The 23,623-nt window shown below is 36.2% G+C and overlaps 6 protein-coding genes across 6 annotated transcripts; 4 read left to right on the top strand and 2 right to left on the bottom strand.

Annotated features, from left to right (window-relative positions):
• Positions 1-283: 283 nt before the first annotated feature.
• Positions 284-1,216, top strand: GCK72_011578 (uncharacterized protein; the record flags this gene model as incomplete). Its single annotated transcript, XM_003102166.2, has 3 exons — positions 284-658; positions 703-876; positions 932-1,216. The coding sequence occupies 3 exons, from the start codon at positions 284-286 to the stop codon at positions 1,214-1,216; spliced, it is 834 nt and encodes a 277-aa protein (XP_003102214.2).
• Positions 1,217-3,474: 2,258 nt separating this feature from the next.
• On the top strand, positions 3,475-3,767 carry GCK72_011577 (uncharacterized protein; the record flags this gene model as incomplete). Its single annotated transcript, XM_053728546.1, has 2 exons — positions 3,475-3,519; positions 3,570-3,767. 2 exons carry the CDS (start codon positions 3,475-3,477, stop codon positions 3,765-3,767), a joined length of 243 nt encoding a protein of 80 aa, XP_053588123.1.
• Positions 3,768-4,390: 623 nt separating this feature from the next.
• Positions 4,391-4,693, top strand: GCK72_011576 (uncharacterized protein; the record flags this gene model as incomplete). Its single annotated transcript, XM_003102224.2, has 2 exons — positions 4,391-4,435; positions 4,496-4,693. The coding sequence occupies 2 exons, from the start codon at positions 4,391-4,393 to the stop codon at positions 4,691-4,693; spliced, it is 243 nt and encodes an 80-aa protein (XP_003102272.2).
• Positions 4,694-7,156: 2,463 nt separating this feature from the next.
• GCK72_011575 (uncharacterized protein) lies at positions 7,157-10,224 on the bottom strand (the record flags this gene model as incomplete). Its single annotated transcript, XM_003102171.2, has 11 exons — positions 7,157-7,231; positions 7,642-7,692; positions 7,745-7,840; positions 8,306-8,362; positions 8,708-8,770; positions 8,827-8,871; positions 8,927-8,995; positions 9,294-9,356; positions 9,879-9,926; positions 10,046-10,126; positions 10,180-10,224. The coding sequence occupies 11 exons, from the start codon at positions 10,222-10,224 to the stop codon at positions 7,157-7,159; spliced, it is 693 nt and encodes a 230-aa protein (XP_003102219.2).
• A 4,837-nt stretch (positions 10,225-15,061) lies between these two features.
• Positions 15,062-18,117, bottom strand: GCK72_011574 (uncharacterized protein; the record flags this gene model as incomplete). Its single annotated transcript, XM_003102187.2, has 4 exons — positions 15,062-15,203; positions 16,255-17,010; positions 17,850-17,969; positions 18,041-18,117. The coding sequence occupies 4 exons, from the start codon at positions 18,115-18,117 to the stop codon at positions 15,062-15,064; spliced, it is 1,095 nt and encodes a 364-aa protein (XP_003102235.2).
• Positions 18,118-18,435: 318 nt separating this feature from the next.
• GCK72_011573 (uncharacterized protein) lies at positions 18,436-21,968 on the top strand (the record flags this gene model as incomplete). The annotated part of the gene is made up of 4 exons (XM_003102197.2): positions 18,436-18,512; positions 18,567-18,683; positions 19,956-20,732; positions 21,818-21,968. 4 exons carry the CDS (start codon positions 18,436-18,438, stop codon positions 21,966-21,968), a joined length of 1,122 nt encoding a protein of 373 aa, XP_003102245.2.
• Positions 21,969-23,623: the final 1,655 nt, after the last annotated feature.

The raw sequence follows: 23,623 nt of genomic DNA, 5'->3' as shown, positions 1-23,623 counted from the left end.
TTACACAGTCGTTCTTTTTGTGTGTGTCTGTGGTTGTGTCTTAGGGGAAGGGAGGTCTTAGGGACCTCTAGCCTCAGAGGAAGAACCGATTAGCACGTCCATTGTCTTCTCTGGGTCTCCTACTCTTTCTCTATTTTTTCCCCATCTCTTATTCCCTGCGTCTGCGGACACAAACATAACCATCACATTCACATACGTATTGTTCTCTCATTGGTAAGTATCAAAATTACTTCATCGTTGTTTATTGCCTCCATTCTAACTTACTCTTTTTTAGGTTTCATAAATGGAAAAAACGCACCAAGAAGTTGTCGATTTGACATTCGACAACTTTTTCGGTACAACTTCCCTTCTTTGCATTATTCTGTCCGTATCCGGTGTTTTTGGATTCTTCAACTATCTGGCAACAGAATCGATTCCCGACGAAGAAATGGAGCATGTGCAGTTTCTACTAAAAGCTACAGTATGCCTAGCTATAGTTCTTGCTGTTTTGAAGTTTGTTTCTCAGCAATTGAAGGATTTTTTCAATAAAACAGAGGATTCCAAAGAAAAATTTCCAATGTTCGACAGGTTGAACTTGATATTTGGGTATTCTGGAATTGTATCTCTCACTTTTATTTTTTTCGCACATCTTTGGGTTTTAGACCTGACGAGTAGTACGGTAAGTCGTTATGACGTAGTCACTATAAATATTTTTTATTTCAGATTGCTGCATTATACGGATTATTCTGGCACATTTTCATCGGCCTGTTTTGTTACTTTTTTGTGATTAAACCAGCTTTAAAATATGATTACACCTATAAGAATTCTAGTAGATTCAAAATTTTCAAATGGTCAATCATTGGAACAATCATTGGTTATCAGTTTCATAGGGGACCGGTGAGTTTGTTTTCTAAAAGTTACAAATTCCAAAAAAAAAAATTCTAAATTTCAGTGTTTCCTTGTTATGTACTTCTACTACATCATCTTTTTCTATTTCTTCCTAATCGAGTTAATTACCGTAATCCATGGAGATGCTGTTCCATTTCTCTATGACGACAGACCACCAATAATTTGGAAACGAAAGGATGCATATGTATACGAAAACGAGGAAGATCCCACCAAAATACGAGTCGTCACTTTCTATCAGGACGGAATTTATACTGAACAGTTTTCCCGTATCAGTGGTTTATTTTCAACTTACGATGAACTAGACAAATTAAAGAGTACCTTTGAATAATTGTCATTTTTGTTCAAATAAAAAAATATTGTCTTGTTTTTGATATTATTTTTAATTGTTGTAATAAATACATTTTTATTGGAAAAAAAACTTTTCAGACATCTGAACAGTCTAATAGTAGAAAATTACCAAAAAACAGCAATTTTTTACTCCAAAATGCTCAAATTAAACGATAATCGAGTTTTCTATGCTCAAAATTTTCAGAAATCAATATTCTTGGTCGTTTTTACAGATTTTTCACTGTTTCATTGAAAAATTCCTATAAATTTTCAGAAATTCAGAAATTTCAAGCTTAGTTTGTCAAATTTGACAATTTTTGAGGAAAAATCTGTAAAAATGGCTGAAATTTCAATTTTTGATGATTTTCCGTCATAAAACTATGACTTTCGTTCAATTTGAGCATTTTAGAGCAAAAATAGCTGTTTTTTTTCACTACCTGGTGTGCCTGTGACGCGTGAATTCGACTTTTTCTATTTTATTTATCAATAAAACTTCGAAAAATCAAAAATTTATATGAAACTGAAAAATTGATCGAAAGCTTTTTAAAAAAGTCAAAAACGCGCCTAAGGCGCCCATGGGGTGTCTCAGATTGTTGAAAATTTTCAAGGTAGGGAATCGGATTCAAAATTATATCAGTGTTATATTACAAACGCGTCACAGTTGCCCCAGACTCTCAAAAACGAAAAAAAACGGAAACCCGGACTCAGAACTTTGACATTTCTTCTATTTATCAACAAAAATTTGGGAAATCAAGAATTTATATTATTTTACTTATCACGGTCTCCCATACCGCGAAAAAGAACTGCAAGGAACGTGAAAGCGATTTTTTCACGTTTTAATTCAATTCTTGTATTTTTTGCACTGAAAATTCAGTTTTTTCAGGTTATTAGACGGCACAATTGATGAAAAAAGGTTCCGTCCTACAGAACTGTAGGAAATAAAATACTCTATCTTATGAGCCAGAAAACGTGAAACTTGATCTGAAATTCACTTTTTCTATACAGAAAACTGATTTTCACAAAATTGAGTATAACTTTTTTGGTAGAAAACATTTTCTAATAAAACTTGCACATAACGGTCTTGAGGATGCTCCAAAACTGTCACATTTTTTTTTGAAAAAAAAATATTGGAGGAAAATCTCAATAAAGAATTGAATTAAAACGTGAAAAAATCGCCTTCACGTTCCTTGCAGTTCTTTTTCGCGGTATGGGAGACCGTGCTTGTGAATTTATATTATTTTACACGGTGTGATCTTATAATTATTCCTATTTTTACCCAGAATCTCACAATTCTGTTCATTTCTCGGCTACAGAAATCATTGGTGGCGATCTGGACCATTGTCACAAAGCAGATGACGAGCAGATGGCTGAAGTGTGACAACGTCATAATTACATAATTACCCTGTGACCGACCGCCCGACAGTCATCTCTTCTCATTTTATACTCCGTCGTATTTATTGATTTTAATACATATGCAAGTATGATACTCGAAAATAATGGGTTGTCTACCACTGCTCTCCTCGGCTACTTTATATGCTCATTAGAAGTTTTTGGATTCCTCCCCTTTCTACTTAATCAATATAAACTGCATCCTATTTCAGAAGGAGAATCTGAAATTATTTGGTACCAGCCTGTCTCCCCCGCCTTCGGCGGTTGAGCCGGCTGGTATCTCCTCATTCACGTGGGCACCTCTTTTCAAATGTGCCCGCATGGCCGAGTGGTCTAAAGCGGCAGTCGTTGTCCAAAGCACGTCAGTTCGGTTTTGCCCACTGGCTCAGCTTCTCTTCTCTTTCCAAAACCGCTGCGGACAGTGCCTCAGACAACGCCCAATTGTCTTTTATATATAAGAATGATTTGCTGAAAGTTACAGCAATTCTAGCTGTAATTCTAGCTATTATTAAGTTAATTATTAAGTTAATTGCTAGATTATTCGAATATTTCGGGAAAACATCAGAAAAAGAGGAAGAAATTTCAAAATATGACAGATTGAACTTGATATTTGGATATTCCGGAATTCTATTCCTCACTTTTATTTTTTGCTCTCATTTATGGGTGTTGGAGTTGACAAGTAGCACAGTAAGTCATTGCTACCGCTAGACATTACTAGGAAAATAGATTTTTTAATTGCAGATCCCATTTCTATACGGATTTTTCTGGCACATTCTCGTCGGCTTGTTCTATTTTCTATTTTTGTTTAAATCCGGTTTAAAATATGATTACAACTATGAGAAGTCTAATAGCACAAAAATATTGAAGTGGATGTTTTATGGAACAATTATCGGATATCAGTTTCATAGAGAACCGGTAAGTTAAAAAAAAGAAGAGTTTTAAAAAAATAATTATCTGAATTTCAGTATTTCCTGTTTTTCTACTTCTACTACATTGTCTTCTTTTATTTCTTCCTGGTCGAGTTGATTACCGTAATCCATGGAGATGCGACACTATTTGTCTATGATGAATACGAATACGAGGAAGACGAAGATGGATATCCTCGCAAAATACGAATTATTTCATTCCAACAACCCGGAATTTATTATGAAGAGTACCCTTGAATAATTGTTTTTTTTGTTCGAATTTTAAAAATATTGCTTTGTTTTTTTTAAAATAATTGTTGCAATAAATATATATATATTTTATTGGAATAAATAACTTTTTAGACATCTGGACAAAACAAATAGACACACAGAAAGACAAGAGCTGGCGTGCCTGTAACGCGAGAGATTGATAAATTGGCGCCAAAACTCAAATCATTCAAATTGTTTGAAATTTTGACTTAGAGGTTTGAAATTTTGACTTGGAGTTTTAGCTATGATTTTAGCTGTTATTAAGTTAATTATTAAGTTAATTGCTAGAGTATTTGAATATTGCGGGAAAACAGTGGAGAAAGAAGGAAAATTTTCAAAATATGACAGGTTGAACTTGATATTTGGATATTCTGGAATTATATTCCTGACTTTTATTTTTTGCGCTCATTTATGGGTGTTGGAGTTGACGAGTAGTACGGTAAGTCATTGGAAAAGCTTCTTACCCACAAACTAGTTTCCAGATCCCATTTCTATACGGATTTTTCTGGCACATTCTCGTCGGTTTGTTTTATTTTCTGTTTGTGTTTAAACCCGCTTGAAAATATGAATACAACTATGAGAAGTCTAATAGCACAAAAATATTGAAGTGGATGTTTTATGGAACAATTATCGGATATCAGTTTCATAGAGAACCGGTAGGTTTATATGTTTTGCATCTTAAAAGTTAAAGATTTCCAAAAATTTCTAAATTTCAGTATTTCCTGTTTTTCTACTTCTACTACATCGTCTTCTTCTATTTCTTCCTGGTCGAGTTAATTACCGTAATCCATGGAGATGCGACACTATTTGTCTATGATGAATACGAATACGAGGAAGACGAAGATGGATATCCTCGCAAAATCCGAATTATTTCATTCCAACAACCCGGAATTTATTATGAAGAGTACCCTTGAATAATTGTTTTTTTTGTTCGAATTTTGAAAATATTGCTTTGTTTAAAAAAAAAAATAATTGTTAGAATAAGTAAATTTTTTTTGAATAAATAACTTTTTAGACATCTGGGCAAACAGACACACAGAAAGACAGGATCTGGCGTGCCTGTAACGCGAGAGATTGATAAATTGGCGCCAAAACTCAAATCTTTCAAATTTTTTTCAATTTTTACTTATATTATATAAAAAGAATTATAAAAAATTTTAAAAAATTAGTTATTTTTTTTGAAACACACAAATCGACAGTCTGGCGTGCCTTTTAATCCGTTTACCAGGCTTTTTCCCTAAATCGTTGATGCTAAAGGTGTGTTAGGATTTGTTCTGATGTTTTCATATTGCAGACATCTATATAAAAAATTCTGGTTCAAAAATTAAGTTTTTTCAATTAGTTTTGGTGTTTTGAAGAAATAGCTGAGACGTGTGTGAAAAAATGTGAAAATGGACAACTACGAGACGTTTTTCCCCGTAGATCGCAGACATCTGGACAGCAGAATTGTACGGAATGCCATTTTTCAGTTTCCGGAATCCGGAACCGGAACCGGAATTCCGGAATATCGGAACTCCGGAATATCGGAATCCGGAATCCGGATTCCGGACAACTTTGCAGGACAGACATACACACAGATAAAAATTTGGCGTGCCTGTGGCGCGTTTTTCCCAACCCCGGGGTTCTCACTGTCCGTCGCGGAGAAAGAGAATCGACAGATGGTCATTAAATAATGAGCAGATGTTTTTCGGTAAGGACCGTTATAATTATGTAGGGGTCGCGTATATCTGTGTGTGTGTGCCTTCGCCCTCCCCACAGGTCCCCTCATATCCATCTAAAAATGTGTGAAATCGACTAAAGTAACATCGATAGTGCCACTTTTCGTCTTGGCTTTCTTTTATGTATGTATGAAATACATACATATTTTTCAATCTATTATGGAACGAATACAACAAAAGTAGTCCACACGGAGAAATGGATCATGCGATGTTCTTACTTCATGCTACAGTACTCCTCGCTGTGATTCTTCTTATTATGAAGCAAATCAGAGTTGCGCGGAATTCCGACTTCCGACTTCCGGGCGTTTTTTCACTTCCGACTTCCGACTTCCGTTTTGAAAATTTTACTTCCGACTACCGACTTCCGACTTCCGTTTTCAGATGTTTACTTCCGACTTCCGTCATTCCATATTTATGGAATTTCCGAAAAATATATTTTGCAGAAATACAAGGAAAAATGGTCTAAAAGGACAGAAAATAGGCTTTTCTTCAGCCAAAATTAATTTTTCACTGATTTTCGCGAATTTTATGAACTTTTTCTAGGAGTTTTTTAATCTTTGCGAAAAAATCTACTTCCGACTTCCGACTTCCGACTTCCAACTTCCGACTTCCGGGCATTTTTTCACTTCCGACTTCCGGCTTCCAACTTCCGTTTTCAAAATTTTACTTCCGGCTTCCGACTTCCGACTTCCGGATTAGAAATTTTACTTCCGACTTCCGACTTCCGGATTAGAAATTTTACTTCCGACTTCCGACTTCCGTTTTAGATAAAAATCACTTCCGCGCAACTCTGAAGCAATTATTCAAAAAAGAATTTGCAAAAAAAGAAATCCGCCGATTTGACAATGAAAAATGGAAAAATTCCGAGTTATGACAGGTTGAACTTGATATTTGGATATTCTGGAATTCTGTCCCTCACGATTATCTTTTTCACTCATTAATGGAGTTTGAAATGGACAAGTACTACTGTAAGTATCTGAAAATTACAGTATAGCACTAGAAATATTTTTTTGGATTTTTTAAATTATATAAAATCAACTTTTGATTTCTCAAAGTTTTACTTGGTAAATAGGGAAAAATCCGGGGGAAAACTCTGTCAGTTCAAATTGACGCGTCTCAGGCACACCAGCTTTTGTCTTTTCGTATGTCTGTCTGTCCAGATGTCTGCATAAAAAGAAATTTCCGGGGAAGAACTTTTTTTTCAATTTTTTCATCGAAAATGTTTAATGTTTTGATGACTTTTCTGAATTTTTCATAGTTCTGAATCACTTTCGAAAATTTGACTTTTTCCAAAAAAAAATTTTTTTTAATTCGAAAAAATCTGAATTTTGAACTTTGGCGCCATTTTTTCAAACTTACGCGTCACAGGCACGCCAGTGTCATATCTATCTGTGTATCTGTATGTGTAGATGTCTGCATTCCACGGGGGTAATGACAAAGCGTCTCAGGCACGCCAGCTTCTAATAAATCTGAAAATTAGAAAAAAAAATTCCAAAAATATATATTTATTATAACTATGTATATATTAAAAGTAAAATAAAATGAGAAATCACAACTACATATTCACTAATTATACCACCGGACTTACAACAAAAAAAGCATAAATATAAATAAGTATAACAATTACATTAAAAAAATATATAAAAAATAAAGAATTAACTATTCAACCCGTTTCTTTATTCCCATATTTTTGAGATCGTCCTCCGAATAATGGATCCCCTCACCATAGTCTGGCTGAAAAATCGTTTTTAATTGAAAAATCTGATAATTTATAGAGGGATTTTGGGAATTTGAGAGAAAACTGTTTTAAATATGTAAAAATTGAAAAATCCCTATTAAAAACCGAATTTTCCGTCTAATAATGCCATTTTTGGTCAGTGTAGTTTGTCACTGTAATCGGTTGGTCAGTGTGATGGCCGAGTTGACGGATCCTAGGCCGCCGACTTCTTTTTATATAGTTAATTTAAGAATTATAGCAAAATGAAGGGGTGGAAGAACTAAGAACTCTCCGTGGGCTAGAAACCCCAAAAATGAAAAGTTAGGTCAGCAAGAAGATACTCTAGACTCCCCAGGGACCGCCCATACAAAAAATTGGTCAACTACAAAAATGGAGCGCTTGAAATTTTCTATCATAAAAAACTTACTATTACATCCATCATTTCGTCCGAGTCCATTGGGGGAGCTGCTTTTCCGTGCTGGAAATTCAGAAAATCAGTTTTTATACTTCAAAATATATTGAAAACTTACATGCAATCGATGGAAGAGTTCCTGGTGTGCTCTCATTTTGATTCTTTGGCGTTTGTTCCATTCACTGAGATCGTATTGATCCCAGTAACGGGTGGGCTGAAAAATAGAACCATAAATTTAGATCCTGTTACGATAACTACAGTAGCCCATATAACTACTCTAGCCTTACTAACCAAGGACTAGATAGCTTAGGTCTTTTCCCGAAAGTTACAGTAACCCAATTACAGTAAACTACAGTAGTAAGAGTAAAGGGTCATGGTAGTTACGGTCATGTCACCATAGCTACAGTAATTCATAAAAGCTACAGTAACCCATAAAACTACTCTAGCCTTACTAATCAAGAACAAGGTTGCTTATCTCTTTTCATGATAGCTACAGTAACCCTTAAGACTACAGTAACCCAGTAAACTACAGTATCCTTACTAATCAGTGACTTGGTTTCCTAGGTCTTTTCACGATAGTTACAGTAACCCAGAGAGTTACAGTCAGCTATCACCGCATACTATCAAAACTTGCAAGCTCCGCCCCCAAAACATGAAAATTCAAAAAAAAATTCATTACTTGAACAGCAGTAGCTTCAGTCGTTGATTCTTTTTGGTCCTCCGGATCTTCGTCATTCTGTAATAAAAATTGAATTTAGGAGCGGAGTTATATTGGTTACTGTAGCCTTAAAGATTACTGTAGCTATCATGGCAAGACCTAATTGACCTAATCCCTGCCTAATGAGCCTACTGTATTTCTATGGGTCACTGTAGCTCTCTCGGTTACTGTAGCTCTCCTGACAAGACCCAACACGTCTAGATTACTGTAGTTTTTGAGTTACTGTATATATTCGAGTGATTACTGTAGTTACTGTAGTAAAGAATTACTAGCTATCTTGACAAGACCCTAGGAATCTAAGTTATGGGTTACTGTAGTCTCTAAGGAGATGATAAATATTTGAAAAATCTACAGTACACTTACCAAGACAATCATTTCATATTTGATTCGTGGATCCTTCGATTTCGGAAAAGGCGGAGCGAATGGCTGAAAATAAAAAAAATTGTCTGCTACAGTACTCCTTTTGTTTTTTAATAATTTACTTTCAACGTGGTTGGAGCAGCAGCGATTTCAGAAGACGATGAATTCTGGAAATTTGTGAAAATTACAGTACAGTATGCTCGTTGGCTACAGTATACCCACCAGTGATCTGGGATTTGAAGAAGTCGTTGGGTTGACCGGAGAGGGATTGACGTTGGGGAGGGAGGCGGTCTGAAAATGATTTTTATGATAATAGGGACGTTTTGAAATCATCAGGAAATTTCAGAACCGGAAAGTATTGTAAATCTACAGTAACCAAGACTTCATATTTGTAGTTGACCACTTTTTTTGTGCAATCGTCGCCTAGAAAGTTATAACAGTTATAACTCCCCAGGGACCACCTATACAAAAAAGTGGTCAACTACAAAAATGTAGCTCTAGGTTCGATCTAGAATATCATATAAAAATGGAAATTATAGGGACCTCTAGAAATACCGTAACCCCCTTCTGAAGTTAGCAATGAACTTACCGACTGGATATCATTGTCCTCGGTTCTGTTTTGATCCGTGGCCGGAATTGGAGGAGTGGGAGTCTAAAAATGATTTTTTTAAATGATTTCTGGGACGTTTTAAAACTGAGACGATTGGAAACCATGAAATTTCGAAACCCAGAAACTTTGAATTAAAAAATTTCAGATTTAGCTTTAAAAAAATAAGTTAAATAACCTTGGATTAATATGCTTTTTTTTATCAAAATCAAGATTTTTCATTCAAAAAAGCATAATTTTGGGTCAAAACATCGGCTCAGAAGTTTTCTTTTCATGATTTTGGGACAAAATATGATTTTTGAGCAAAAATGTCTCCTGTTGGCTCAAAAACAGATTTTTGGTGTCAAAAATAAGATTTTGGGTCAAAAAATGAGGTTTTGAGGTGAAAAAAGCACAGTTGTTGCTTAAAATAAGCATAAAAATCGGGTTTTGAGGGCAAAAAATACATTTTCGGTTCAAAAACTAAGTTTTTGCTGTTTGGTTGCCAAATGTCGGTTCCGAGACGTTTAAAAACCAAGACATTTGGCAACCGGGACGTTTCAAAGCCAAAAACTACAGTATACTTACCATTTCATTGGCGACAAGTTGGGATTGGTTGCTGGCGGATTGGACGGTCTGAAAAAACGAATTTTTTTGTAGTTTGTAGTATAACTCCCCAGGGACCGCGCGTAAAAAAAGTGGACTTGATCTACAGTATCCTAAGACCTAGAGATACCGTAACCCTCATAACTTACCGACATGGCATCATCATTCTCTTGGATTTGAGATGGGAGTGCCGTGGTGGGGAGCGGTGAGGCGGGAACCGGAGTGACGGTCTGAAAATGGAAAATTTTAGATTTGATCTACAACACAAGTCAATAAAACCTACCAGAGCCATCCAGGTAAGCAGAGCAAGGATCAACATTTTCATCATGATTACCTAAAAAATTTTAAATTTTAAATCATTCTTATATATAAAACGCATGTGGGGTTTGTCCATCTGTCCCAATGTCCGCAAATTTTGAGAAATGAGAAAGAATGGCGGACGGGCCCAAAATCGAACTTGCGCTCTTTGCGCAGAGACCGCCGCCTTGGACCACTCGGCCACGCGGACACATTTCTGAGAAGGTGAAAACGAAAATAAGGGGAGGCCAGCCGGATGAAGCGCCGAAGGCGCGGCAGCCAGGCTGGTTTTAAATATAAAAATAAGAAAAATAGAAACCAAAACACAAATCCCAGTAGAACTCAAGAATGAAGAAAAAAAGAGATAGAGAAGTGGGCGGAGCCTATTAGACACCCTCGGACTCTCTTCCTAGCAGGTTCAAACGATGACAATTGAATGTTTAAAGAAAGAGAGAGGAAGGAAAATAGATACGGGTGGGGAACGAGGGTGTGAAGTAAGAAAATGAGAAAAATTACACTGAAACTACAAAAAAAGAATGGAAAAGAAGAGAAAAAAGTTTGTTTTTGATGGAATTTCCTAGTGTTAAACCGTCTCTCTATTCCCAGTCAAGGGTTAAGAGAATGCTGGAAGTCTGTCGGTAAGTTATGAGGGTTACGGTATCTCTAGTGGTCCCATAGTCTTAAGATACTGTAAATCAAACCTAGAGCTTCATTTTTGTAGTTGACCATTTTTCTCTGCGGGCGGTCCCTGGGGAGTTATACGGTAAAGAGGGATGAAGTATACTGGAATCATTTTTGGAAGCTCTGATCGTACCCTAGCCTATCTCTATCGAAAATGCTCCGAATAATGAGCCCCAGGCTCAGAATTTGATTAGATATGTCTAGTTTCTTATTTTGAGATTGAAAGATTAGCTGGAGGGTCCCGAAGGCTCCCTGAGAGAAAAAGAAAAAGATTTTTTGCCCCCTGCCCGAGGAAAAGATAGGTAAAGGAAAAAGACGGATAGAAAAAGAAGAAGGAAAAAACAAAAAGAACATGGAGATAAGCAATGGAATGGAAAAGGGATAGATTCTGGAATAGTGAAACATGGAGAACAAACAAAGTGATATATATTAAAGGAGGTGAGAACTCAAAAAAAAATGTTGGCTCAAAATTCGGTAAGTGATTGCTCTGTGGGACCCGAACACATGACCGAACGCGCATGGGTACAAAACCGCAACCGGCTCGAGCTACACGGCCGAGAACGCAGCCGCCCACGCGGGGCTGTGATAAATGTGGGTGCTTCTCAATCACAATTTCGATCACAATTTTTTTGCGTTCTCACCTCCTTTAAGTTTTGGTTCTTTCAGTTGAAATTGTCCAACTTTGAGAGGGTGTCATGGTAATACTGATTGTCCTGTTAAGTGGATTTTTAATGGATCATACAGAACAAAAGTAGGGCTTCATTTTTGTAGTTGACAACTTTCCTACACGGTTACTCCCTAGAAAGTTACATATCAACAAAGTAATTTTTCCCTTAAATCGACCGATTTCAGTGCAATTTTTAAGCTGTCCCCTTAAAATGACAATAACTCTCCAGGGAGTGTCCGTACAAAAAAGTTGTCAACTACAAAAATGGAGCTCTATTTGTGATCTATTCAATCCATTAAAAATCTACTTGATGTGACAACCAGTATTACCATGACACACTCTGGACCTTTTCCACTGAAAAAATCAAAACTTAATATACTTTTGATCGGTATTGTATTCTCCTGTTGCAAACGCGCTTAAGGTACTCCAGTTTATAAGAATTGCTTTAAATCGTGGATCCTGACTTTGAATTTTTAACCATCTGTGCCAAAAACGCGTCACAGGTGTCCCAGCCTCTCAAAAACATGCCAAACAAGGAGCCGGACACATCATTTTTGACTGTTCTGCGTCAAAAACGCGCCCAAGACGGCCCAGAAAATAGAAAAAGTCAAAAAGATTATAAGTTTTTTATAGATTGAAAAAATGCGCCGAAGGTGCCCCAGCCTCTCAAAAACCCGCTAAACTGAGAGTCGGATACAGCGTTTTGACAGGTCTGCACCAAAAATGCGCCAAAAGTGCCCCAGACTGTCGACAATGCTCAAAATAGTGAGATTTATGTCAAAAACGCGCCTAAGGTGCTCCAGAGTATGGAACCTGATTCTGAAGGTACATTGGACACAGAACTTTGGTCTGTTTTAAGACAGGAACCGGAAGGCGGAATAAAAATTTTAAAAAATTGACGATTTTGGCCTTATTTTGTTGTAAAAAAAACCCCTAAAATGGTAAAGTTTGTATTCAATTTAGTTTTTTTTGGTAAAAGCTTTATTGCACAAAAAATATTAATAAATTCGAGTAGGCAAACAAATTTTTCAAGCTGATATCCTCTAGGGGGAAAACTCTCAAACTGGTGGAAAACGGATGGCGAAATCCCTTCTCAATCCTGAGTTTTCCATGTTTCCCTGGGCCAGAATCTTTATTTTTCTCTCATTTCTTCTTCATTCTATCCCTTTTCCATTCCTTTTCTTATTTTCCTTCTTCTTTTTCTATCTGTCTCTTTCCTTTTTCTATCCCTTCCAACTCTTTTTCTCTCAGGGAGAGCCTATGGGGACCCTCCAGCTCATCTCGTTCTTCTCTCTTTTTCTTCTCATTTTCTTCTTTCAAAATGTTGCGTTTTCTTTTCGGAGAGCTCAGAGCAACTGTTCCTTCCCCCCACCTCCCAGTATCCCGTTTCTGACATGTTTGTTTGTCACATAGAATTGGGAACCTTTTTTTTGAAGAGAAGAAATGAAGAAATAGAAAGAGAGGAGGATCGCTTTTAGGAATGAGAAGAAGATTGTGAATTTAAAGAGAGGTTTAATGGAACTTAACAAGTATATAAATCGGTAATTTTGTCAGAAATTATAATTGAAGGGCAATTACTAATTGAACAGTATGTGAGAGTCAGGCTTTCAGCTCCACATTGGAATTTAATTTGGTTATGAGAATGGACGGAACTGTGAGAACATGCAATGAAAAATTCAACGAAAAAGTGTACCATAAAGGTGCGATTTTACAACTTTGAGAGCTCATAACTTTTTTGAACCAAATTTCCGGACCTACCTCCAAGAGGATTTTATTGTCCAGCTTAAAATCTGCGTTGATTCATGTAAAAAAAAATTTAATTCGAATAGCGCAGTCCCCCTTTAATCTAATACTAAAATGAAATAATCAGTTATTACTGCTGGAATTTCCGATCAACAATTTAGTTTCTATGCTGAAAATGATATCTGATAATTCATTTTTGATTTGTAAAACTTTTTTGATCCCTTTCTCCATTCCTGATGACCAATTGATCTCTATCCTGGCTATCTTCTCCTGACCCTTCTCTCCCTCTTCCTTATCTTCTTCTTTTTCTAAATGTTGCGAGTTCTTCGGAGGAGGCACACATGGCGAGGAACAGTTGCTCTCGCCGATGAGCCCTCCAAAGAAGATGAGGCAGGGGAACTGGAGGATCCCGCCGGTGGGTCTCTGAGATGAAATGAACCTGATAGTATTCTGTGCACGGCTCTCTGTTTTACGTGTTTTTTTTTAAATCTGGGGCACCTGTTACGCGTTTGTGAGAGTCTGAGGCACCTTCAGCACGTTTTTGACATAGAACTAACGAAACTCTGAATCCGACTGACTATTCCGAGAATTTTAAAAAGTCTGGGGAACCTTTTACGCGTTTTTAGAACAGAAATGTTAAAATGCTGAATCCGAGTCACTATTTAGAGCATTCTTAACAATCTAGGGTGCCTTTGACGCGTTCTGACGCATTTTGAGCAGTCTGGACCACTTTCGACGCGTTTTCAGAACTGAAATGTCAAAATTCTGAATCCAACTCTCGTTTTGAGCATTTTCAACAGTCTAGGGTACTTTCAGCTCGCTTTTGACATAAATCTGACCAAATTCTGAATCCGACTAATTTCTTAGAGCATTTCTAACGATCTGAGGTGCCTTTGACGGGTTCTGAAGCATTTTGAGCAGTCTTGACCACCTTCGACGCGTTTTTAGAACAGAAATGTCAGAATTCTGTGTCCGACTAACTATTTACAGCATTTTTAACAATCTGAGGCACCTTCAGCGTGTGTTTGACATAAATCTGACCAAATTCTGAATCCAACTCTCGTTTTGAGCAATTTCAAAAGTCTGGGGTGCTTTTTACGCGTTTTTAGAACAGAACTGACAAAATTCTAGAACATATGCACTATTTCAAACATTTTCAACTGTCTGGGGCACCTTCAGCGCGTTTTTGACATAAAACCAACAAAATTAAATACCTCGATGTTTGATACAAGACAATTTTTACAGTCTGGGGTGCCTTGGACGCGTTTTAAATTCAAAGTTTTTTCAAAATGCCTGATGTACTTTCTTTAGCATTTTCTATAGTCTGGGGCACCTGTGACGTGTGCCATACATATGATTCAATTGTCTCGTTTAGTGGGTAGGCTAATGAGTGGGGGTCTGTGCAGGTTTAGAAGGAGAGAATAAGATAGATAGAGAGTAAGAGACCCAGAGAAGGCAATAGACGTGTTAATCGGTTAGCTGACCTTTTCCCTGGAGGCCTAGGACCACTAAGACCCCCACACTGAAAAAGAACGGTTGTGTAATCTAGATCGCTCTCTCATCCCTCTCGGACCATCATTAGCCTACATACATACCTCCCCTATTTTTTTGGACGGTCCTACCTCTATACGAATTACTCGCTGTTCAAAAAATGACACCGTTTCCAATTTTTCGTGCTTCATTTCTCGTATGGTCAGCGATGTTGAAGGAAATAAAGTTCAATGATAATTAATAGACACAATTTTATTAAAATACATCCAATTAAATAGAGGTTTCATTAATTTTGATTCACACTCACAGTCATTGTGATTCTGTGCGTATCAACTGTGTTATCAATATGCGACATTAATCCGATTACAACTCCGTCACAACGTTCAAACGTCGATTCCATTCTTCCTGTAGTGATTCGATAGGGGCATCTGGAATAAGAAATCGAATTGTTAACTGGGAAAATTGAAAAAAAAAAGGTTTATAAGATAAAAATAACTCAAGACAACTAAAGCCTTTCAAAAAACTATGTAAATAGTCTAAACACAGGATTGACTTAAAAATCTAAGAATTTTTTTGAAAACAGTCTAAAATCATGCAAACCTTCTCCAAAAAACTTCAAAATCTGAATAAAATCCTTATAAACTTGCTGATTTAGCTTTTTAACTAGGTTTTTTGAACAATTACAGCTCAGTTTTTGAAATTTTAAACAGTTTTAACCAATTTTTACAGATTTCTAGTTACACAACCTTTCTAACGCATCTGACTAAATTTTAGACATTTTTCCAGCAGAAAACCTAGTAATAATGCTAATTCAACGAGTCCAAACGGTTTTTCTTACGATTTTGAACTTTTATAATAGTTTTCAGCAGTGTTGAGTAAAAAATGATAATTTTCAAGTTAATTATGAAGTTTTGAACCATTTATAGAGTTATAGGCCAATAATTATCTTTTTTTTTGTTAATTTGCGATTTTTAGCTTTCTTGAATCAATTTTATGCTGATTTTTGTCATTTTTCACAGGATTTTAAGTAGTTTATGAGGTTTTTTTTTTTTGGCATACTTGCAAACCGGGCCGAAACGGGCCGGCTCGTAACTCGCGTCAAAATGAATATTATAAGCTGAAAAATATACCAAAATGTAGATCTCGACGAGTTCTATGCCCGTGGCCTACTACGGGCCGGATGGCTATTCGTTAATGTGCCGCGGGCCGGCCTAGAATGGCTTTTTTGGCCTTTTTCGCGTTTTTTGGCACTTTTTCCCGGCCCGCGGCACATTAACGAATAGCCATCCGGCCCGTAGTAGGCCACGGGCATAGAACTCGTCGAGATCTACATTTTGGTATATTTTTCAGCTCATAATATTCATTTTGACGCGAGTTACGCGCCGGCCCGTGTCGGCCCGTTTCGGCCTGGTTTGCAGGTATGGTTTTAGGCCTACGTTTTTGCGATTTCTGGCCAATTTCGTTATAAACAATACTCACCCCTCCCGTTGCATCTTCTCCAACATCGTATTTACACAAACATCATCCCTCAACACCACCAGCGCCCACGTCACCGTCAAATACTTTCCATCCATCATATTCCTAATAAACTGCATGATATCAGCCTCCGTCCAGTAGCAAATAACAATTTTAACCCATTTGCACTCCATATTATTTAGATTGCTTAATTGGAACCACTCCGCTCCGAGGAATTGTATTCTTTCCGTTTTGAATACAAAACTCTCGGCGAGTCGAAAGTCATCTGGCAGATCTACGCAACTATTCAAGAATATTGTTGGCTGAATGTTGTAGATAGCATATTCAAAATGTTCCGTAGTCAAATTATCTAGTAAATACAGAGATGTCACTTCCAGACCTGTCCCTTTAATCCATTCCACTGCAGCTCTCAATTCATCTCCAACTCCTGCTCCATCTACAGTAACAATTGAAACTTCAATATTTAACTCATTTCGCCCTTCCCAAATCATCGCAAGCACCTCCCGAATCCCTTCATCTTTCCGATTCCAGCAAGTGTACACACTGTCCCGGACATGGCTAATCGGAATCCGCTGGCTACCAATCAGTGCATGTTGTGAAGGTTGAATGATGGGTGTCTGGCTGATGTAGATTTTGAAGGAGTGGTCACGTTGTTCTCCATGTGGATTGATGCTTACGCACAGTTTTTCGTCGGATAATGAGATGGAGAGAAAGATTTCATGAGGGATGGGAGAAGACAAGAAGCGGAGGATGGAGATGCTGCAAAAAAAATTGTCAGAAAATAACTGAAACCTGTTTAAAATCCTCCGGAAACCCGGTTAAAAAACCATTTCAAGCTCCGCACACTTCTAGAACTCTATAGATAACATTGGAAATGTTATTACCTAATGTTTGATAGTTTTGAAGAAAAATCACTTCAGTTTTCTTTTATTTCTCAATTTTCAGGCAAAAATTGTAGACTTTTAAATAAATTAGGAGAGTTTTCTTGTACCTAATTAGAACCTTTCAGATTTAGAACCGACCGGATTAAAAATTGCACCAATTAGAACTGTCAAACCTAGAAACATTTATTAACATAACGTTTGACCTTTTTTATACTCATGATTCTACTAAACTTTATTTAGAATAGCTTAAACTGGGCACAATATACTTATACAGATTAAAACCCCTTTAAAATCGTAATTTTCACCTCCGGAAATGGCCAAAATCACTGTTCAACCGATTTTGACAGGTAAAAACTCATTTCAACTACTCAAACTGTTGAAAATGAGACACAAGTTGTCAGAAAACTGGTGAAACTCAAGAAATAAACTGGAATTAGTGAAAATTCATGGAAAACTAGAAAGACTGCTAAAAGTCTATTAAAAATTGATGTCAAACAACGTATTAAACCTAAAAAACTAGTTTTAACAATTTTAATATCAGAAATTGGGTGAAATTGCTCCAAATCCCGATTTCAGTTTCTCAATAAGCCAAATTTCTAGAAAATTGAGTTCGAAAGTAGTTTCAGTCACCAAAAAATGAATGGAACACTAAAAAAACAGGTCTAAAGCTGCAAAAACTCTCGAAAATTCTATAAAAATCACATTAAAACTCACATATTCAACGGCGTGATCTCATAATCACCCGGATTTTGTAGAATCTCGTTAATTGATGGTATTTTTACCCAGAATCTCACGTTTTTGTTCATTTTTCGACTGCACAACGTCATTTTTACACTGCAAACACACAAATTTTCAAGAATTTCGAAAATTATTCAAAATTCGATATCAGTATCGATATAACTTACATCTCCAGTAATCTCATGTTCCTCAACACAAGAGCATACACAATTTGTGGGAGTCGGAGCAACGGGAAGGTGCTCATTTTTTTGTAACATGGATTTGGTAGGCTAATAACCAAGAGGGTCTGTGCATGATGTAGAAATGGGGAAAACGAGATAGAGAGAGAGTAAGAGACCCAGAGAAGCCAATAGACGTGCTAATCGGTTAGCTGACCTCTTCCCCTGAGGCCTGAGGGTCCCTAAGCCCCCCCCCCCCCAAGACACACAAGACACACAAAATGAACGGTTGTGTAATCTAGATCGCTCTCTCACCCCTCTTGGACTATTATTACTCTACATACATACCTCTCCTATTTTTTTGGACGGTCCTACCGTTATACGGATTACTCGCTATTCAAAAAATGACACCGTTCCCAATTTTCGGTACTCCGTTCCTTGTATGGTCTGCTATTTTAAAGAAGATGAACTTTAAAGAGATGTAAGTTAGCTAATTAATTTTAATATTTTATATCAATTAATAATTTAATTTCAGAGTGACTCTTGCAGAATGTAGCCGGAGAACTTATAAAATGGTGAAGGCGGCTTATAGGAAACGAAACATTATTGATATTTTAAGTGGATGGCCTATCAAACGGACGCCTTTGAATATGTGAGCTTTTTAATTGATTTTGTTTAGAATTTGGCTGTTGGGGGGGGGGTGAATTTGACTTGAATTCTGTGAAAATTGACATAAATAACAAAACTATTATGAAAAACTGATTTAAATTATCAAAACTGGCTTCGAGACGTTTTGAAACTATGAAATCTCGAAACCGAGACATTTCGCAACCAAACATAAACAAATATACTACAACCTAAGGTTAGTACTAATGAGAACCACCCGAAATGAAACTGGTCTAAATTTTAACCATCCAAATTTAGTCAAATAACGTTTAACCATATTTTAGTCGGTTCTGATCAAGGAAAACACAAAAAATAGCCAGAATTGGTTTCAAAAAGCTCAAATATGTAATCTAGCTCTACAAATATGTTTAAATTGTAAAAAAATAGATAAAAATTGCTTAGAACCATAGGAATTGATTTTAAAATGTTTAAACACGAATGAAAAATGTCGAAATTTGTTTCTATAGCCAAAAACAAGGTGTAATATGCAAAAAGTTAGTAAAAATTAATTAAAATCGCTTACAAATTAAAAAAAACGCAAAGGAATATTAAAAACAGTCACTAAGGTCATGGAAAAAAACAAAACAGGATTAGGAATAGTCGAAATTTTGTTCCTATAAACAAAAATTAGACTTAATATGCAAAAAAATCAATAAAATTTAATGAAATCCGTTCATAAATCGAAAGTTTTACATTTTGGCTGATTTTTTGCATTTTCAGTCTAGAAATTGATTATATGAACGGATTTTGAACTTTTTAATTGATTTTTACTGATTTTTTGCATATTACGTTTAGTTTTTGACTATAGAAACAAAATTTTGACTGTGAAAGTGGATCCATTGGAAATTGAACGGGTTTTGGCCAATTTTCATTAGTTTTCAAGCGATTTAATGTTAGAATTTCCTTTTTTCTCGAGCTACTCATAGTCTGGGAACATTTTTGATGATTTTGTCTGAATTTTGTATTTTTAGTCTAGAAATTGAGCATGCAAACGGATTTTAACGTTTACATAGATTTTGTCTAGTTGTTGACTACTTCAAGCAATTTTAGTCATTTTTAAACATCTTCTTTGCAATTTTCATCAATTTCTTACAAATTGAAATGTTAAAAAAAAGATATTTACATATTTCATAGAGCGTTTGTATAATCATGTCCCTATTGAGTCTCGACGCGAAAACTACAGTAGCCCGGGGTACTGTAGTGAGACTCGACTTGCTGCATACCTGGGCGACTTGCTGCAATTTTCCCTTATTTCTAGCCTCCAATACCTCCGATTCCTGTCACCACTCGTCGAACCTGTCACTCTCACCATCTTGATAACCGACCCGGTGGAATTCACCATCTCAATTCGGCATTCCTCAAAAATTTACGATTTCAAAGTAATTTTCACGACACCAATCCCCAGAACTTGTCGGGTGATCTCATGTGGTCAATGGAAAATGCTTGGAAGACTGTCGGATGATGATATGACAGTCACCACGTATTGGAATAATAGACGGTACGGGATTATTCAATTTTTGGATTATTTGGAGGCGAGTAGGGAGGATCTGAACTTGAAAATCGAGAATTTGGAATTAAATGGAGATGTTTTATTCGAGGATTTTCCGGAGATAATGAAGCTGACAACCAATTGGATTCATTCGAAAAAAGTGGAAGTTCAAAATTTGAGACTGTTGGAGAAACTCAACCAAAAAGACTTTGAACATCTTTTCTACCGTATCCAGCCTACCGTATCCCTTACCAGCAATGCCAAAACGATACCAGTATTCCGTGTAGATCAAATAAGTGAACAACATCAATTCAAAATGAGACGGCTGGCTTTGTGCCCTGGTAATTGGTTTACATTCGAGAATTTGATGAATTGCGATTGTGTGACGATTGACATTTCCTCTTGTCAATTCGATGAGCGGAATATTCTGGAATTCTTGAAACATTGGAGAGAGGGAAAGCGGTGGGAGAAGTTGAAGAAGTTGGCGTTGGTTTTGTCGCATGGAGTGATTGTTGAAAAGATTTTGAAGGTGTTGCAGAAGGACAGGTGAGTTTGACTATTGGATCGGTTAAGATGGTTTGATATCGGCTGAAATTTGGCTGAAATCGGCTAAAATTGGTTAAGTTTGTCTAAAATGAACTAAAATTGGCTGATATCGGCTAAGAACGGCTAAAATCGGTTGAGATCGGCTGAACTCGGCTAAAATTGGCTAAAATTGTCAAAAATGGCATTGGGTCTGCAGATATTATTTAAGATCGGTTAAAATTAACTAGATCAACCAGTATTGTCTGAAATTGACTAGGATCCGCGGAGATCGGATGAGCTAAGATCGGCAAACATAGATAACCTGAAATTAAGTTAATGTAGAATTAGGTTTTAAACAATAGATATACTAACCCGGGAAGGCCTCCAGGTGACCGTGGAGTTATGATACGTGGCATATATAATTGGAAAACTGAAATCTCGCTGATTTCAAAAATATATTCAGTTTTTGCCCTCGAAGCCTGATTTCTGAGAAAACCAAGGTCAAAGTTCGGAAAAATAGCAAATTATCAAGAAAAAGTGTTTGGAAGTTTTCTGCAATTTTAGCACAGGCAACAATTTGTTATTTTTTCGAACTTTGACCTTATTTTTCTCAAATATCGCGCCTCGAGGGCAAAAACTGAATATATATTTGGAATCAGCGTTATTTCAGCTTTCCAATGATATATGCCACGTACCACAACTCCATGGTCACCTGGAGGCCTTCTGTCGGAATCTCTACCTCTAATAGAACAGCACTGTCTAACTAACCGCCACATTCAAAAATTCACGGAAATTCAAAACTCGGCGCAGTTTTTAAAGTGATGTTTCCTTAAAAACGATATCTTTCACTGCAAGAATCACTTAGTTTTGAAATCATGCTAGGAACACTAGATTTGATAGCAGAGATTTGGATTTTTTCAAATCGGATTCTCTTAAAGATTCATGCATTTTTATACACATCCATAAACCGATTTTTTCCTTAGAAACAATATTTTTACTGTCAAATATCTTTAAGTCTGCTTTGTGATCTTCCAAGAACCATTTTCAACCTTGACCAATTTGTATGCACTGAAGAGCTTTTCCAACCTAAAAATCTTGTTTTCCAGATCCCCGTTGCGAATCCATATCGACGACATGTTCTCATACATCGAGCATAAGGATGGAGCAGTTGCACGTATCACATCAAGAGATGGCAACCTCCAATTAACTCATCTGTTGACTATAGATGTGCTGCCGCAGTCGAGTCATCAGTGGTGATTGGGTGTGGCAATCGTGCTCTATTGGATTTTTTCATTTTTTCATAGAGCGTATTTAACTATGTATTTAACTCCACCCCCTTTGCAATCTTTTTCTGTTCTCAATTTTTTTTTCAAGTTTTTTTCTTTTATTCAAATTCCAAAAATTAACAATTTTCAAATTAACAAATAACAAAATTAACAATTAAATAAAATGGTGTTCATGTATTGCACAAATGCCAAAAATTTAATATTAACAATAACAAAACTAACAATTAAATAAAATGGTATTGATATATTGCACGAATGCCAACAATTAAAAATTAACAATAACAAAATTAACAATTAAATCCATTTTCGTTGATGTATTGGACAGACGCCATATGTCATCCTTTATTGCACATATGCCATGTGGTGTCTGAAAATATAAAGTGTTAGTTATATGTAATTAAATATAATAGTGCTTACTATAAATTTCATCCATATTGGTTGGAACGTGGATGTATGCCATGCCATCAATCAGCTCTTTAAGCTGAAATAGAACATATTGGTTTTTAAAAATAAATTAGGTGTATTACACGTCATTTTTTACATTGCTCAAGTTAAAAACTAAATAAAATTGTCTAAAATCGTCTGAGATCAAACTTACAAGCATCGGAGACTTCTGGAACAATCAAACTCTCGTTTTCCTCTCCTTCAGTGACATCCGCAATCTCAATGGTTGGAATATGAGCTTCTTGCGGTGAAGTCTGAAAGTATTCATATAATATACGTATGTTTTTTTTTCTAGTTTTCATACCTGTTCTTCTTGATTTGAGTCGATGGTGTACGCTGGAGCGTGATCCGATTGTCCGGTGCGTTCCATTTTATTAACTGTAATAATTTGAGTTTACGACTAGAAATCTTATCTAATCGCTAATTTTTGGTTTAAAAATCATCAAAATCAAACGAATTTGAACAGTTTTGCTTCATTTCAGAAACGCGTCAAAGGTGCGACAGTAATTATAAAAACGTTCAAAAAACTGTATTTTGAAGCAATTTTTCAGTAAAATCATTATTTTTAAGGGGTCCAGCGTGAAAATCTGTAAAAATCGCCAATTTTTGGTCAAAAAACCATCAAAATCAAACGAATTTGAACAGTTTTATATGTTTTCAGAAACGCGTTTAAGGTGCGCCAGTAATTAGGAAAATGCTCAAAAAGCGGCATTTTAAAGGAATTTTCCGGTCAAATCATTATTTTTAAGGGGTTCAGCGTGAAAATCTGTGAAAATCGCCAATTTTTGGTCAAAAAACCATCAAAATCAAACGAATTTGAACAGTTTTGCTTCATTCCAGAAACGCGTCAAAGGTGCGCCAGTAATTATAAAAATGCTCAAAACCCGATGTTTTTGACGGAATTTTTGGTAAAAACATTATTTTCAAGAGATACAACTTAAAATTCTGTAAAAACCCCCTGGTTTTTGGTCAAAAACGCGTCAAAGGTGCGCCCGACAGAGAATTAGGATCTACTAAGAATGTAAGTTTCATCGAATTTACTTGAAATATGACCGATTTTCTCAGAATTTTTCTGTTTTCCAGCACTGTTTTCAGCAGTTCTGCCAGATTTTTAAAATACCAATTTTTCATATATCAACCATTCCAAACTACATATTTTCCGAAATGTTATTTACGTCTCTA

The sequence above is a fragment of the Caenorhabditis remanei genome, chromosome III, assembly GCF_010183535.1.
Source record: "Caenorhabditis remanei strain PX506 chromosome III, whole genome shotgun sequence".
Taxonomy (NCBI): Eukaryota; Metazoa; Nematoda; class Chromadorea; order Rhabditida; family Rhabditidae; genus Caenorhabditis; species Caenorhabditis remanei.
Note: the sequence above shows the minus strand (reverse complement) of the source record. Positions and strands in the feature narration are given on the sequence as shown.